This window comes from Electrona antarctica, assembly GCF_951216825.1.
Source record: "Electrona antarctica genome assembly, chromosome: 1".
Taxonomy (NCBI): domain Eukaryota; kingdom Metazoa; phylum Chordata; class Actinopteri; order Myctophiformes; family Myctophidae; genus Electrona; species Electrona antarctica.
The window spans coordinates 51,567,887-51,583,200 of NC_136806.1; the positions used below are offsets into that span (position 1 = coordinate 51,567,887).

The following is a 15,314-nucleotide window of genomic DNA, read 5'->3' on the forward strand; positions in this document are numbered from 1 at the left end:
GACTATGAGTACCAGTAGGGGCAAAAGTGGCGCTGTTGTGCCAGAAACAGAGAGAAAAAGATAGTGTTGCACTGTTGCCTGCTAATTACAGAGCGAGAGAGAGGGGCAGGGGGAGAAAGGAGTTGCACCACTCAGTTCACACAGGTGTAATTTTAATATCTATGCATAATAACTACACTAGACTAGAGCCTGACCAATGGGTTTGGCCTATATATATATCGGCCATTATTTGACAAAAAATGGATAGTAATTTTTTTTTTAACAAAATGTGGATGCCAGAGAGTTAACTAAAGTTCAGTTTCAGATTTTAGATTGACTTATTTGATTGTTCATTGTAAAAATAATAATATAATAATCTTCAGTTGACATTTAACAGTTTATTAAAAGGTTTTCCATCTGTTGCATAAGTTGTTACATATGTTCTCGTATAGGAACTTTAATAAAAATGTAAAAAAAAAAAAGTAAACATGTATTAGGGCTTCAAGCAACTAGTTGACTATTCAACTAATCGACTAGCAAATCCACTAGTCGACCTTGTTAGTACTAGTTGACTAGTTGATAAGAAAAAGGCCTCAAGATCATAGTAGATTATAGTTATATAGTCACCAATGTACACAGTTTTTAAATGTACAAATAGTTATTTCCAACAAAAAAAACCTAACAAAAACAGGGACACACGGACCCACACACAGACACCTGCACCAGATTCCTCCACTGTGCTCCGGCCATGCGGTGCTGGCCTGGCCGTGCGTTGTGCCGAGGCCTCTCGGTGTGAGCCGAGCGAGGAGGACCTTCTTGGATCCTATCTTGGCAGGAAAGGCAGCGTTGCCCCCCCCCCCCCCCCGCCCCTCGTGCCTGCAGATTAATACATTACACACCCTTGGCTCCCTTTTCATTAGATGGTCCTTGTGGTCCAGAAATCGTGAGCTCCCCTCCCTCCTTCCATGGCTCCTTCCACACAAACAAACACACACAAAGTGTGTGTGTGTGTGTGTGTGGGGGATTGTTATCCTCTGTGATTTGTGAAAATGGGAGTGGTGGCACACGCACACGCGCACACACACACACGCGCGAACATGCACATGCACATGCACACGCACTTCCACAGGCTACACCCTGTAGTTAACCCATTTTGGGGCGGGAACCCCTTTTGGTGTTAGCATTATGTTATGCTTTAGCTATTGAAAAATAGCAGATCTACAAGCTCATAGCGCGCCACCGAGTGGCGCGCTACGAGCTTGTAGGTCTGCTATTTTTGAAAAATCGAAGAACGACTGACATAGAAACATAGCTTTTTCAGAAGGCTGTCAGGATGTAGAAGACATTTATAGAATCTGATCTCAGGTCAAAATGGGTTAAGGAGAAGCAGAGGCCCCGCCCCGCCTGCCTGCCCAACACCCACCACACTCCTGCCATGTGCCACACTGACTGTACACACAGTACACAGTACAAAACCCAGAGATATTATAGTAACACGTCCTGCTTTTACTCTACAGTGGTGGGGGACTCTAGATACATGTAGATACACAGCATTCCACTTTAGAGGACAGGCCTCGTATCATGTTGTTCACTAGAGTTGTCAGTATGGATGTCCCCATTACACTTTTTTCGTTCCCGATCCGATCCCGATACCACAATTTCTATAAACGGCGTAAATAGAGTTTAATGTTTGTGTTGTCTGACTCTGAACACAAACATTAACCCCTTTTGGTGTTAGCATTATGTTATGCTTTAGCTATTGAAAAATAGCAGATCTACAAGCTCATAGCGCGCCACCGAGTGGCGCACTACGAGCTTGTAGGTCTGCTATTTTTGAAAAATCGAAGAACGACTGACATAGAAACATAGCTTTTTCAGAAAACTGTCATTTTTAGAATCTGATCTCAGGTCAAAATGGGTTAAATGCCATTGACAATGAATGGAGAAATGTGTCCGAGCAAATCGCCATGTGTAGTCGGTGGGAACCCTTGGCCAATAAGGGACCACCGTTCTTGATGAACGGTGGTCCCTCACTTCACACGGGTGTGATTTATATTTTGTTTATTCCCAGATCGGTGGTTCTCAAACCATACTGTAACTCCTGAGAGTGTACAAATTGGCCCGTAACGGTCCATTTGGTTCCATGTGTACACTCCCAGGCCCCTTTTCCACCGGTTGGCTAACCGGTTCAGTTCTTTTTGGTTCTTATAGTCCATGAGCCAGAGCTCCAAAATTGGAACGTTAATTATGAATTGAGTGGGCAAAAACCGTACCTATGTTAAATTGTTATCACCATGAAACTGCCCCAGTTGATTACTTAGACAAAGACAATGATTTATTGTTTTACAAATCTTAAAATTTTAAACATGAGATTTTGTGTGTTTTTTAAAAGCTATAATAATCCTATAGATGGATGCCATTAATTTATTTCCCGCATTATTTCACCCACGGTTTATCCGATATTAATTCATAATATCTTTGAATGACCCAAATCCACCCTAAACTGTGGTTAGCCACGGCTGAATCCGCCATCCGCCAGGTCTCCATTACACACCATTATCGGAACGGTACTCTGTATCAACTGCAAGTTATGCAAGATTTGGGTATATCCAAAAATCCATTGTTCACAGATAATTGGTTTCTAATATTGAACTTCTTCCCCTCTTGCTTCCCCACAGGTGATAGTGGACACCCCCACCAGCCCAGTCACCAGTGGCCTACCATTGTTTTTCGTGATCACAGTAACCGCCATCAAGCAGGTAAGGCGATCCATCCCTCATAAGTTTGAGCAACCAACCAGTTGTATTATTGCAAAACGCTCGTGTTGTGTCATCATCGCGTTCTGTTTCTCCTACCCGTTTCATCGTCTTCCAAAACTTCCTTTAATAAGTGATGACGAGAGGGAACACACTGTCTGGGAACGTGACCAAACAAACGGCGACGCACGCACACACACACACACACACACACACACACACACACACACACACACACACACACACACACACACACACAGAGAGCCTTTCATATTGAGACAAAATGATGAAAGTGGGTGCATGGGGGTTGTGTGTGTGTGTGTGTGTGTGTGTGTGGGGGGGGGGGGTCTTATTATCTCAGTACGCATCCCCGGGCTTTAGATGTATTGTTTTACCAATTGGCTTTATTTATTTATTTGTTTTCTTTTCTTTTCTGGTGCTCGGGCCCCAGTACTGGGGGGGGGGGGGGGGGGGGCTTTTGAAATGCACAATAGCAGGGTTGGACTTCCTTCCAAAAAAAGTATATGTGACACACACACACACACACACACACACACACACACACACTGCTATAGCAGCAGCGCTCTAGCTTTGAAGTGGGACACGACACACACACACAGGCCAGGGCGCTCTGCTCTGCAAGCCTGCCTCAGTCAGGTCAACTAACTGCACCACCATGCCTCTCCTCTCCTCTCCTCTCCTCTCCTCTCCTCTCCTCTCCTCTCCTCTCCTCTCCTCTCCTCTCCATCCATGCACCTGGCATTGTCACTCCACATCCCTCCCCCCAACGTTCCCCTCTCCTTCCACCCGTCACCGTCACTACCACCTTCACCCACATCCCCCCCCCTCTCTCTCTCTCTGGCATCTCTCTCTCTCTGCTCTCTCCGTCTCTCACCTCATGTCTTCATCATTCCAAACCCCATCCCCATCTTGCGTGACTCATAAGCTCCCCCCCCCCCCCCCCCCCCCCCCCCCACTACACCACACAGATTAAAATAGGGTGCATTTTGCATCCCAAAATGCCATTTATAGTTAAGGGACGCAATAAAACAACGACCTCTGCATCCACGGGATGCACTACTGTACTACTGTTTTTATTTTATTTATACACATAAAAAAACAATTGTGATATTTTGCTAGCTTTAGTTATAATAATCATTTCTTCTTCTGTTTACTACATGAATATAACCACATTATAACCATATAAAATGAAATGGGAGTTAAATGCTGCAATTTGTTAAAAAAAACTGGGACTCATAAAATGTCCCTGGGACTCATCTAAAAGACCATCCCTGCATCTCGGGACTCATTACATTGAAAACCTAACGCATTTTGGGCGGGAACCCCTTTTGTTTTAAGAATTATGTTATACTTTAGCTATTGAAAAATAGCAGATCTAAGAGCTCATGAGCTTGTAGGTCTGCTATTTTTGAAAAATGTGGCACGAATTTGGAATATACCACTTTTAGGAAGCGTTTGGATTTATGTCCAAGCCGCCCGCCCCCACCCCACCATAACCAAGTGTCTGGCGGTGTGCTGTTCCAACACACTGACTGGAACCCATCATCGCCTTTTCTTTCTTGCAGCTGGTGGTTGTGTCTGCCATGCTGCCTCAGTGCACACACGGTAATAGAATCGTGAAGTGTGCGGGTCCCCCATTGTGTGACCCTCACGTTCACGATTTTGCTCGTGTTGCACTGAATCGGCGGGTCTGTCCTCCCCCGGCCGGTAGTATATGTGCCAGACAGTGCACGTACCACCACTGCTGTGCAAATAATGCACTTTATATTCCCGTGCTGTCCTGAACGTGCCACACAGCTGCGCAATCCTGAAGGTGTCATGTGTACACACACACACAGATGCATTGTCTGTTGTCTGACGATGACCTCGCATTCAGTGTGCATGCGTGCGTACCACAGGATATCCTTGACTCTGCACGATGTTGGCCTGTACTAAGGCCTACGACAGTATGTGTCTTTGTGTTGTACACGCTGGTACAGCCGTATCGTATGGCCCTGGCTGCACCAGTGTCACCGAGGGTGTGTGACACTTGGCCACTGTGATTCTGACTCTCTCCAGCCCCCTTCTTTAACCCATTCTGGGCGGGAAGCCCTTTTGGTTTTGGTTTTAACTTAAACATTTTCAACAGCTAAAGTTTGACATGATGTTTAAAACTTTTAAGCATTATGTCATACTTTACCTGTTGAAAAATAGCAGATCTATGAGCTTGTAGATCTGCTATTTTTGAAAAAATCGTGAAAATGTGGCGCAAATCTTTGAATATATATATTCTTTCAGAGCGAACATTTTTTATTTTATATTTTTTAAAGAGGGACAGACAGTAGGCATCTCTCTCTCCCCCAGGAAATGGGGGAGAGAGATGGGGGACTGCCATGCAGTAAAGGCCGTCTGGATCAGGAGTCGAACCCGCGGCACACTGCCAGACTTGGACTACCGGCCAAGGTGCCTGGAGGCCCTGGACCGCTGAGCTACGGCCCAGGCAGAGCGAACATTGGGGGGGGTCCTTAACATGAAATATTGATCACTACTGGCATAGAAACATAGGTATTTCAGAAAACCTTTGGGATTTAGAAGCCAGTTTTTATTTAATCGACCTCAGTCCAAAATGGGTTAAAGTTCTCCGTTGTCACGTCATTTCCATAGAAACCAGCATGTCTGTTATGATAGCATGTTGCGCAGCGAAAACTGCCGGTCAACAAGCTCGTAGATAGGCTATTTCCGGTCATATCTTAAAAAATATATATATTACAGCATTTTGATATTTCATAAAAAGCAAAGGTTAAAGCCTCGGTCTGTGGTTTCTTCACCTGGTTGCAGTATGTAGAAGCGCAGGAACAATATGACTAAAAACATCCTCATTTGACATATTGTGTTAATCGTCTGGGGAAAGTGTGTGAGCTGTTGTCTCCTTTCAACAAATCCTAGAATAGGACTTGGGCCCATATACGCATTTTCTTTCCTCCTGTGGTGACATTTCATTTTGCTTGTATCCCGGTGGTCTCCCAGGGGTACGAGGACTGGCTGCGGCACAAGGCAGACAACGAGGTGAATAAGTACCTGGTGACAGAGGTGCTGGAGGGCGGCCGAACGCAGGAGAAGGAGAGCGAGAAGATCAAGGTACAGTGTGGCCTCTCGCTGCAGCCAAATGGACTGGAATGAAATGTCAGGTCAGAGAAACGGAACAGAGGCGGGATCGGGGGCTAGATGTCTCGGATGTGTGGACCGATCATGAAGGATTGGTTTACTGCAGCTTGTGTGTGTGTGACTGTGTGTGACTGTGTGTGTGACTGTGTGTGCGTGCGTGACTGTGTGTGCGTGACTGTGTGTGCGTGACTGTGTGTCTGACTGTGTGTGTGTGACTGTGGAAAGGACGATCTCCGATCAATGGAATGACGGTCTTCTGATCTCCCACACTTGTACTGAAGTTGTATTTTGCACTTTAATTCCTGATTCTGGTTTTGATCTCCTCTATGGATTCTGGGTGCATTCGGGAAATTGGCACTGTGAGTGCACTGGTGCTTCCCTCTTGTCATTCTTTTATTCAGCGCGCTGCTCCCCGGGTGTGCCCGCCCGCACCAGTGTTGATTTTGTCGACTAAAACTATGACGAAAAGTGTTCGTCGACTACCTTTTTTCACTGACGGAAACTAAATAAAAACTAAGCTATGATGACTAAAACTGAGACTAAATACACTGACAATTTTGTCAACAAATAAATACTAGACTAAAATGTTAGGAAGGGACTATAGTGGACAAGAGATCCAGTATAAGTCATTTTACACAGCGGTTGCATGCTGACAATAGCCGATCTACAAGCTCAAGCTGTGAGCTTGTAGATCGGCTATTTTCAGCAAGTGTAAAATCAGTCATTACGACGGCATCAAGGCCCGCCAAAATACATTTCAGTCGACTAAATCAACTGTAGATTTAGTCGACTAAAATCTTATGACATTTAGTCGACTAAAACTAGACTTAACACTAAAACATTCCAGGTGACTAAAATGTGACTGAAACTTAAATGAAAACTATTGAAGAGACTAATAAGACCAAACACTAAAAAATCAAAAACACTGGCCCCGCACTGACCGACCCTAACTCAGTATTTGGGGTCATCCAGTGTGTGCGTGCTTCACTGCGGTGTCACGACCGTTCCCCCAGTGGGGAAATTGGTCCTGTTGAGCTTTATTATTATTTCAATCCACAACGTGACGACTCATCAACGTGTAGAGTCGACCAACAGCAGGTTTAGGCTAATGTTATGAATTGCCTTTCAAGGTGTGTTGGTTTAACCGGTCGTTCGGAAATAGGCCACACTTCAGTGTGCTCTTATGACGTCACCGCATTTTCCGTGTGTGTGTGTGTGTGTGTGTGTGTGTGTGTGTGTGTGTGTGTGTGTGTGTGTGTGTGTGTGTGTGTGTGTGTGTGTGTGTGTGTGTGTGTGTGTGTGTGTGTGTGTGTGTGTGTGTGTGTGTGTGTGTGTGTGTGTGTGTGTGTGTGTGTGTGTGTGTGTGTGTGTGTGTGTGTGTGTGTGTGTGTGTGTGTGTTGTGCTGAAACCACCACTGTTGTTTTTGGCAGCAAATTTCTGTTTTAGTTTTCAGTCAGTCTCTTGAAACGGTTTCATTTAGTTTTAGTCACATTTCTGTCACCTGAAGTCAAGAATGTCTTGGTGTTAGTCTAGTTTTATGTCATGTCTATGTCATACGATTTTAGTCGACTAAATCTACAGTTGATCCAGTCGAACAAAATGTATTTTGGCGGGCCTTGATGCCGTCGTAATGACAGATTTTACACTTGCTGAAAATAGCCGATCGACAAGCTCACAACGCGTCGCAACGCGTTGTGAGCAATCTCTGGCTTGCTCTTTGCGTGACTCTGCATGGCCAAATCTCACCGTCGATGCGTTGTCTCCATACACTTGAAAACCCAGTGGTGGAGTACAATTTTGAGGTATTTGTACTTGAGTATATCCAATTTACAATACTTTTACTTCTATACTCCACTACGTCTCGGAAGGAAATATTGTACTTTTACTTCACTACATTTATTTCAGAGTGTAGTTACTAGTTGCTTATTATTACGGGGTGGCGGTGGCTCAGGGGTTAGAGTGGCCGGATGGTAACCGCAAGGTTGCCAGTTCGAACCCTATGCACTCCCCCAGAGTTAGTGTCGTAGTGTCCTTGAGCAAGACACTGAACCCCTAATTGCTCCTGATGTGCTGGTTGGTGCCTTGCATGGTACTTTCCGCCGCCATCAGTGTGTGAGTGGGTGCACCATCTCTGTAAAGCGCCTTGGATAAAGGCACTATATACCATTTATTACAAAACATACATTAAAGATTTCATTTCGGGCATTTATAATTCCGGACTTTGACTTGTACACATAGAATTTCTACCTTGCGGTATTGATACTTTACTTGCGTAGAAAAGTACTTTTCCCCTCACCACTGTTGAAAAGGGTGCTCGTTGACGGGGTGGTTTTTCTGCTGCCATTGCAGGTTGGAGACGTGTTGGAGGTGAAGGAGGACGAGACCTTTCCCTGTGACCTCATCCTGCTGAAGTCCAGCAGGGACGATGACACCTGCTTTGTTACCACCGCCAGCCTGGACGGAGAGTCCAACCACAAGGTAGCCTCATGCGCACACACACAGACACACACACACACACACACATGCACACACACGCACGCACACATGCATGCAGGCACTCGCGCACACAACATAACCAGCTCTGTTCCATTCTCGTTCCCACAAGTTGTTATACCATTCAGATTTTTTCCTGCCCAAAACAATAATGCGTTTGGCTGTGGACCCCCCCCCCCCCCCCCATCTGAAAATGCTTTGTGCCAGGGACCCCGCCCCCAGAAGAGAAGATAAGAAGATATAAAAAAAAAAAGTTAAAAAAATCTTTCAAACAATTTCAAGATTTTTGCAATGCACAAGCAAATGCGAGCTTTTATATCTGCTGGTTTTTTTAATTGCCAACGCTAAAATCTAAAAGGACACTTGGATGCTTTTCCTAGTTCTAATGGGTTAATAAACTTTGCTATTCAAACAAAAGCGCTTACAAAACCCACCAAGTGTGGTTTTATTATTATCATAACTAAAAAAAAAAAAAATGTTATGGGGGGGGGGGGGGGGGGGGGGGGGCAGGGAGTGCAAACGGTGAAGCAAAAACATATGAATGATTGACGCTCCACTGCGTCATTGGAGCACGGTGTGTTTATGCATGTCACGCAGCGACAAACTGCCTGAAGTGGTGTTGGACGTCAGTTTGTAGCTTTCACGACGCTGTTGTCCTTTGAAAATGAACATTGCGTGTTCCTTCCAACGCGCTACGTCCAACCAGGGAAACTCCCCCCTGTCAGGTGTAAAGGAGCAACGTCCAACCAGGGAAACTCCCCCCTGTCAGGTGTAAAGGAGCAACGTCCAACCAGGGAAACTCCCCCCTGTCAGGTGTAAAGGAGCAACTTGGACACTCAGGCATGAAGGAAGCATGAGTTCAAGTCCGTTGCTCTCCCCATGTCCCCCTTATATGGGGACTAGGTTGGCTGAGGGTGTGTAGAGCCCAGGATCACATTAGATAATTGACACAGGGGTGAAAAATGGGTTACAGAATCGTGGGATAAAAAATATAAGAAAAAAGAAAAGAAAATGAACATTGCTTTTGTCGCCGATATTTCCACGTAGAGTTAAGACCTTGTTAGGTCTGCTCGAAACATTCCCTCAGTGCTCTCGGTATTAAAAAGGTAGTTCGCCCTAAAAAAATGACTTATTTTCTATCATTTACACACCCATGAAGCCTTGAAATGAATTTTTTGAAATTTCCCGTTTTTGGCGCATTCTTAACCCATTTTGGGGCGGGAACCCTTTTTGATGTTTTAAGCATTATGTTATACTTTAGCTATTGAAAAGAAAATAGCAGATCTACAAGCTCATAGCGCGGCACCGAGTGCCACGCTACGAGCTTGTAGGTCTGCTATTTTTGAAAAATCGTGAAAATGTGGCGCAAATCTTTGAATATATATATTCTTTCAGAGCGTTTTTAACTCAAATCTTTGCTTCTGGGGGGTCCCTGGAATAACATGTTTTCAGATGGGGGTCGGAGGCCAAATGCATCCTTGACATGAAATAGTTTGAGAACAACAGACATAGAAACATGAGGTTTTTCAGAAAACTTTCATGATTTAGAAGACATTTGTGGAGTCGTCGTCAGGTCTGAATTTAAGCCAATAATTTGATGACCGGCAGAGTCTCCGGAAGGAGTCTCCTGTGTAATTGATAGAAAATGTATATATTTTTCTTTTTTGGGGGGAGAGGGGGGGGGGGGGGGGAGTGCGATGTACTCCTTTAAGTATAATTATTATCTGTTTTATTAGGACAATTTGTTTTTGTTAGCTTACGGTGTCAGCAACTAGAGTTCTCAGTTTCAGGCTGAGCCTCATGGGACCCCTGACGTGCTCAGGCAGGAAACTTGAGAAATCTGGTAGATTTGAGCTTGGAACGGGTACATTTTTAATATCTCACACACAGGGTGACATTTGTTGTGCCATATTAACATAAATGCACACACACACACACACACACACACACACATGATGACATAAGTACACAATGATCATGAAAAGCACACATTGAATCAAAAACGAAGGTACTTCAGTGATTTTTCCTCCCAACAATGGTGGGGATTTCTGTAGTAAGCGCTGAATGTGAACGATTTCTGTAGTAAGCGCTGAATGTGAACGTACTTTGTTCGTGTCCTTGAACACTGTGTCGTGTGGGGTTGCTTTATTTGTGTGAGCATAGATTTCCACTGTTACCGTTGCTTTGCATATTAGCCAAATTGCATCAGACCACATGTTCACACTCGTCTCACTCTGAAAGTCTGCCTCTCCTATGCGTTTCCCCCCTAGACTCACTACACGGTGCCAGATGCAGAGAAGGATCTGGAGTCTATCAGCGCCACCATCGAGTGTGAACAGCCGCAGCCCGACCTCTACAAGTAGGCACCCGTCTCTTCGCCGGCCCTCCGGGGTCCTGACACTAAAAGCACAGCGCATTGGCTTTTAGTGGCCTGCGTTTGTTATACGTAGGAGTAAATCAACTGGCTGAAAGAAAAGATTATCCTCCCTGCAGACTCTTGTTATTAACCCACTTTGGGCGGGAAACCCCTTTTGTTGTTTTAAAGCATTATGTTATGCTTTAGCTGTTGGAAAAATAGCAGATCTACAAGCTCATAGCGCGGCACCGAATGCTGCACTGCGAGCTTGTAGGTCTGCTATTTTTGAAAAATCGTGAAAATGTGGCGCGAATCTTTGAATATATATATTCTGTCAGAGCGAACGTTTTTAACTCAAATCTTTGCTTCTGGAGGGGTCCCTGGAACAACATATTTTCAGATGGGGGTCGGCGGCCAATTACATATAATATTTGTGGGTGTCCTTGAAATGAAAATGTAGGCATTTGTAGAATCTTTTCTTGGGTCTAAATGGGTTAACATCTTCACTGTTAAGTGTAGAGCTGTCAGCAAGCCATATCATATTTATTTTAGCTCACTCTCGCCGCGTCCGAGAAGCTTCCCAGGAAACGAAGGGAAAGTTCATCGCTTCAGAAAAGAGTTCATTCCCTCCTTCACTGTTATTGGGGCTCAATCCGCAGAAAAGTCTTTGGCTCCCCCTATAGGCAAGGAGACCGACCGGCATTACCATTCAGCGCACATCAGTGTGTGTGTGTTTTTTTTAGATGTTCTAAACATAGTCACTGCACCAGACGCTGCCTTTTCAGCCAATAACCCAGATCGGGTTATTGGCAGTGTTCTTTCTGCTGGCTAACCAGCTGCACTTGCTAATCCATAGCACCCTCTCTGTGAGTTGCTGGGGATGGATGGGCTGATGGTGCTGCGATCGCCACCTCATTTAGACCTGAGGACCATTCTACAAATGCCCTCTGACAGGGCAAATGCCCTTTGTTTTCTGAAAAACCCCCATGTTTCTATGTCAGTGGTTCTCAAACTATTTCATGTCAAGGACCTAGAATTATATGTATTTGGCCGCCGACCCCCATCTCAAAATATGTAGTTCCAGGGACCCCCCCAGAAGCAAAGATTTCAGTTAAAAACGTTCGCTCTGAAAGAATATATATTCAAAGATTTGCGCCACATTTTCATGATTTTTCAAAAATAGCAGACCTACAAGCTCATAGCACGGTGCCGCGCTATGAGCTTGTAGATCTGCTATTTTTCAACAGCTAACATATAACATAATGCTTAAAGCACCAAAATGGGTTTAATGCAGGTGCATCGATGGGTATACTTATAGGCTTAATGCACTTGAATACATCTTTCATAAGCTTGACTTTTAATACCCTCTGGGTTCAGTCAGTGAAATATAACAATCTATAAAAAGAACTCCAGCCTGCATCATGTTTGTAACAATTGTGTTTTCCGAGATAATCATGTCCATAATGAATGTCACCTGTGTTGTAGATTTGTGGGCCGTATGCACATCACGTACAGTGATAACCGGGAGCCTGCAGTGAGGTGAGAGCATTTAGGTTGTACCCACCAGTGTTGTTGTTTTAGTCATAGTCTTAATCATTTTCATTTAGTTTTAGTCACAATTACAGTCACCTGAAAATGTTCTAGTGTTAGTCCAGTTTTAGTCGACTAAATGTCATACGATTTTTTTTTTTTGTCGACTAAATCTACAATTGATTTAGTCGACTAAAATGTGTTTTGACAGGCCTTGATGTCGTCGTAATGGCAGATTTTACACTTTGGTTGCATGCTGAAAATAGCCGATCTACAAGCTCACAACGCGTCGCTTTCTGCTATTTTCAGCATGCAACCTAGCATAAAACTGGATCTCTTGTCTACTAGTCCCTCCCTAACATTTGATTTTAGTCTAGTTTTTATTAATGAAATTGTCAATATATTTAGTATTTGTTTTAGTCGTCATAGATTCGTTTTTTATTCAGTTTTCATTTAGTTTTGTCAGTGACAAAAGGTAGTCGACGAACATTTTTCGTCTTAGTTTTAGTCGACAAAATCAACACTGCCCCTGTTTAAGTGGTTAAAGTAATGCCAGGCTGGCATGACTTCCAAAGTGTTCCCCCAAGGCATTAGTCATTGACTGGTTTCTAATGACTGTAATAGAAAAGATGTCGCCATGTCCTTCTCTAAGAACATTGATACCAACGTTGTACACCCACGTAGATCTATTTCCACATGGTGTAATTTAGTCGATGCCAGCTGCCCTGAAATGATGCCAGTTGAAATTCCGTAGGGGCGGGTGGGACCCTCGCCCATGTTGTGTGGTCCTTGTGGGCTAGAAAGCAGCGCAGTGACTTGCTTGTTGATGTGATTGTCAACTAATTGTGGGCCGGCGGCGGTGGCTCAGGGGTAGAGTGGCCGGATGGTAACCGCAAGGTTCCCAGTTCGAACCCTGTGGGCTCCCCCAGAGTTGTTGTCGAAGTGTCCTTCGAGCAAGGCTCTGAACCCCATAATTGCTCCTTATGTGCAGGTTGGTGCCTTGCATGGTTTCCGCCGTCATCGGTGTGTGAATGTGTGTGTGAATGGGTGAATGTAATGTATGTCTATGTAAAGCGCCTTGGATAAAGGTGCTATATAAATGCACCATTTACCATTTTACCATTTATTGTTCAGGTCTTTGGGTCCAGAGAACTTGCTCCTGAAAGGAGCGACCTTGAAGAACACTCAGAAGATCTGTGGTGAGTCAACGGTTGCAGCTTAAACTCCACGGGATGCTTTGATGCTTTTTGATCATATCTCGACAAGAGCAAGTGTTCACTCCTCCACTCATTCTCGGCTCTCTCCTTCCTTCAAGCGGTGGCTGTTTACACTGGCATGGAAACCAAGATGGCTCTCAACTACCAGGGCAAGTCTCAGAAACGCTCCGTCGTGGAGAAGTAAGTGGAAGGGAAAGCCAGTCCATGCTGTATGTTAATGGTCTTCGACTGGCCTCCAAGTACAGTTGGGTGCCACCGATATTGTCCCTTATCATTTGACCCATTTAGGCCTGACCTCAAAATTTTATAAAATCCTTCTAAATCCTCCAGTTTTCTGAAATAAATATTTTCACGATTTTTCAAAAATAGCAGACCTACAAGCTCGTAGCGCGCCACTCGGTGGCGCGCTATGAGCTTGTAGATCTGCTATTTTTCAATAGCTAAATTATAACATAATGTTTAAAACACCAAAAGGGGTTCCCGCCCAAAATGGGTTAACCCATTTAGGCCTGACGTCGAAATTAAAAAAGTCTTCAAAATCCTGACCGTTTTCTGAAAAACCTTATGTTTCTGTATCAGTGGTTGAGTTAAATACGTTCACTCTGAAAGAATATATATTCAAAGATTTGAGGCACATTTTCACGATGAAAAAAAAATAGCAGACCTACAAGCTCGTAGCACGCCACTCGGTGGTGCGCTATGAGCTTCTAGATCTGCTATTTTTCATTAGCTAAATTATAACAATGTTTAAAACACTGAAAGGGGTTCCCGCCCAAATTGGGTTAAGCAATATAACTCGAGAGGGTGTGGTTTAACGTGATTATTGCCACGACAGTGATGCGGTCAGGAACGAGACGCGAGGTTACTCCGTGGTGAGATTCTATTTTTGTAGAAGAGGCAAACTAATATTGTTTATGCCGTTTGCTTTGATTGAATAATTGATTGAACACGTATGTTGTACTATGATTTGATTTGGGTGTGTTCTAAATAAAGCGTTAGTGTTGATTATCGTGTATTAATCTAATTATAGTAAACTAATACTATTACACTAACACTTTATTTTAGAACACACCCAAATCAAATCATATTATGGCGTGCATCATGTTCTATCAATTATTCCATCAAAACAAACGGCATAAACAATATTAGTTTGCCTCTTCTACAAAAAATAAAACGTACAAGTTAGCGTTCTCTTCTCTTGTATCATACCATACTACTTCATCAGATGGCATCAGACTATCCAGCATAGACTTAGATAGCATTTGAAACAGACTTATAGCATGTCATGTAGACAGCACAATAATTGCATTGTATATAGTCATAGCACATCATAGTAGCCTACATATGTATAGCATAGTATAGTATATATGTATAGTTAATATGTATAGTGTCATTATATAGATATGTTCTAGTTACGTTCTTAGCTTACGCATGTTTCTTGATAAATGCATTTTATATATGTGATGTATTCCCATACTTTTGTTCCTGCCTAATGTAAGTCGCTCTGGATTAAGAGCGTCTGCTAAATGCCTAAATTGTAATTGTAAATATCCACCTCGTCGGTAGGCCAATCACAGGCAGGCGGGGCGTTACCATGCCTATGCTCGGACACAAACGGAATTCACGCGGCTTGAAGGCTGTTTCAACCAATCGGATTGCTTCCTCGAAACGACCTGTTGTATGATATAAGTTTCTCCTCCTGACACACAGACCTGCATGCCCTCTTATACGGTTTTGCGTCCTGCAGAGCCACACTGTGTAAAGAAACCATGTCTCCTATATGGCACTGACCCGTTGCAACGTGTGATATTTCTCTC

General features: G+C 43.9%; 1 protein-coding gene across 4 annotated transcripts in view; it reads left to right on the forward strand.

Moving 5' to 3' along the window:
- The window catches only part of atp11c (ATPase phospholipid transporting 11C (ATP11C blood group)), a 123,626-nt gene that overhangs the window by 55,367 nt on the left and 52,945 nt on the right, over positions 1-15,314 (forward strand). For all 4 annotated transcript variants that reach the window (XM_079503694.1, XM_079503695.1, XM_079503696.1 and 1 more), the window contains exons 4-10: positions 2,658-2,738; positions 5,763-5,873; positions 8,251-8,379; positions 10,665-10,753; positions 12,236-12,289; positions 13,415-13,479; positions 13,596-13,677. In XM_079503694.1, coding sequence (XP_079359820.1) covers positions 2,658-2,738; positions 5,763-5,873; positions 8,251-8,379; positions 10,665-10,753; positions 12,236-12,289; positions 13,415-13,479; positions 13,596-13,677 — 611 coding nt within the window. The remainder of the gene's footprint in view (positions 1-2,657; positions 2,739-5,762; positions 5,874-8,250; positions 8,380-10,664; positions 10,754-12,235; positions 12,290-13,414; positions 13,480-13,595; positions 13,678-15,314) is intronic.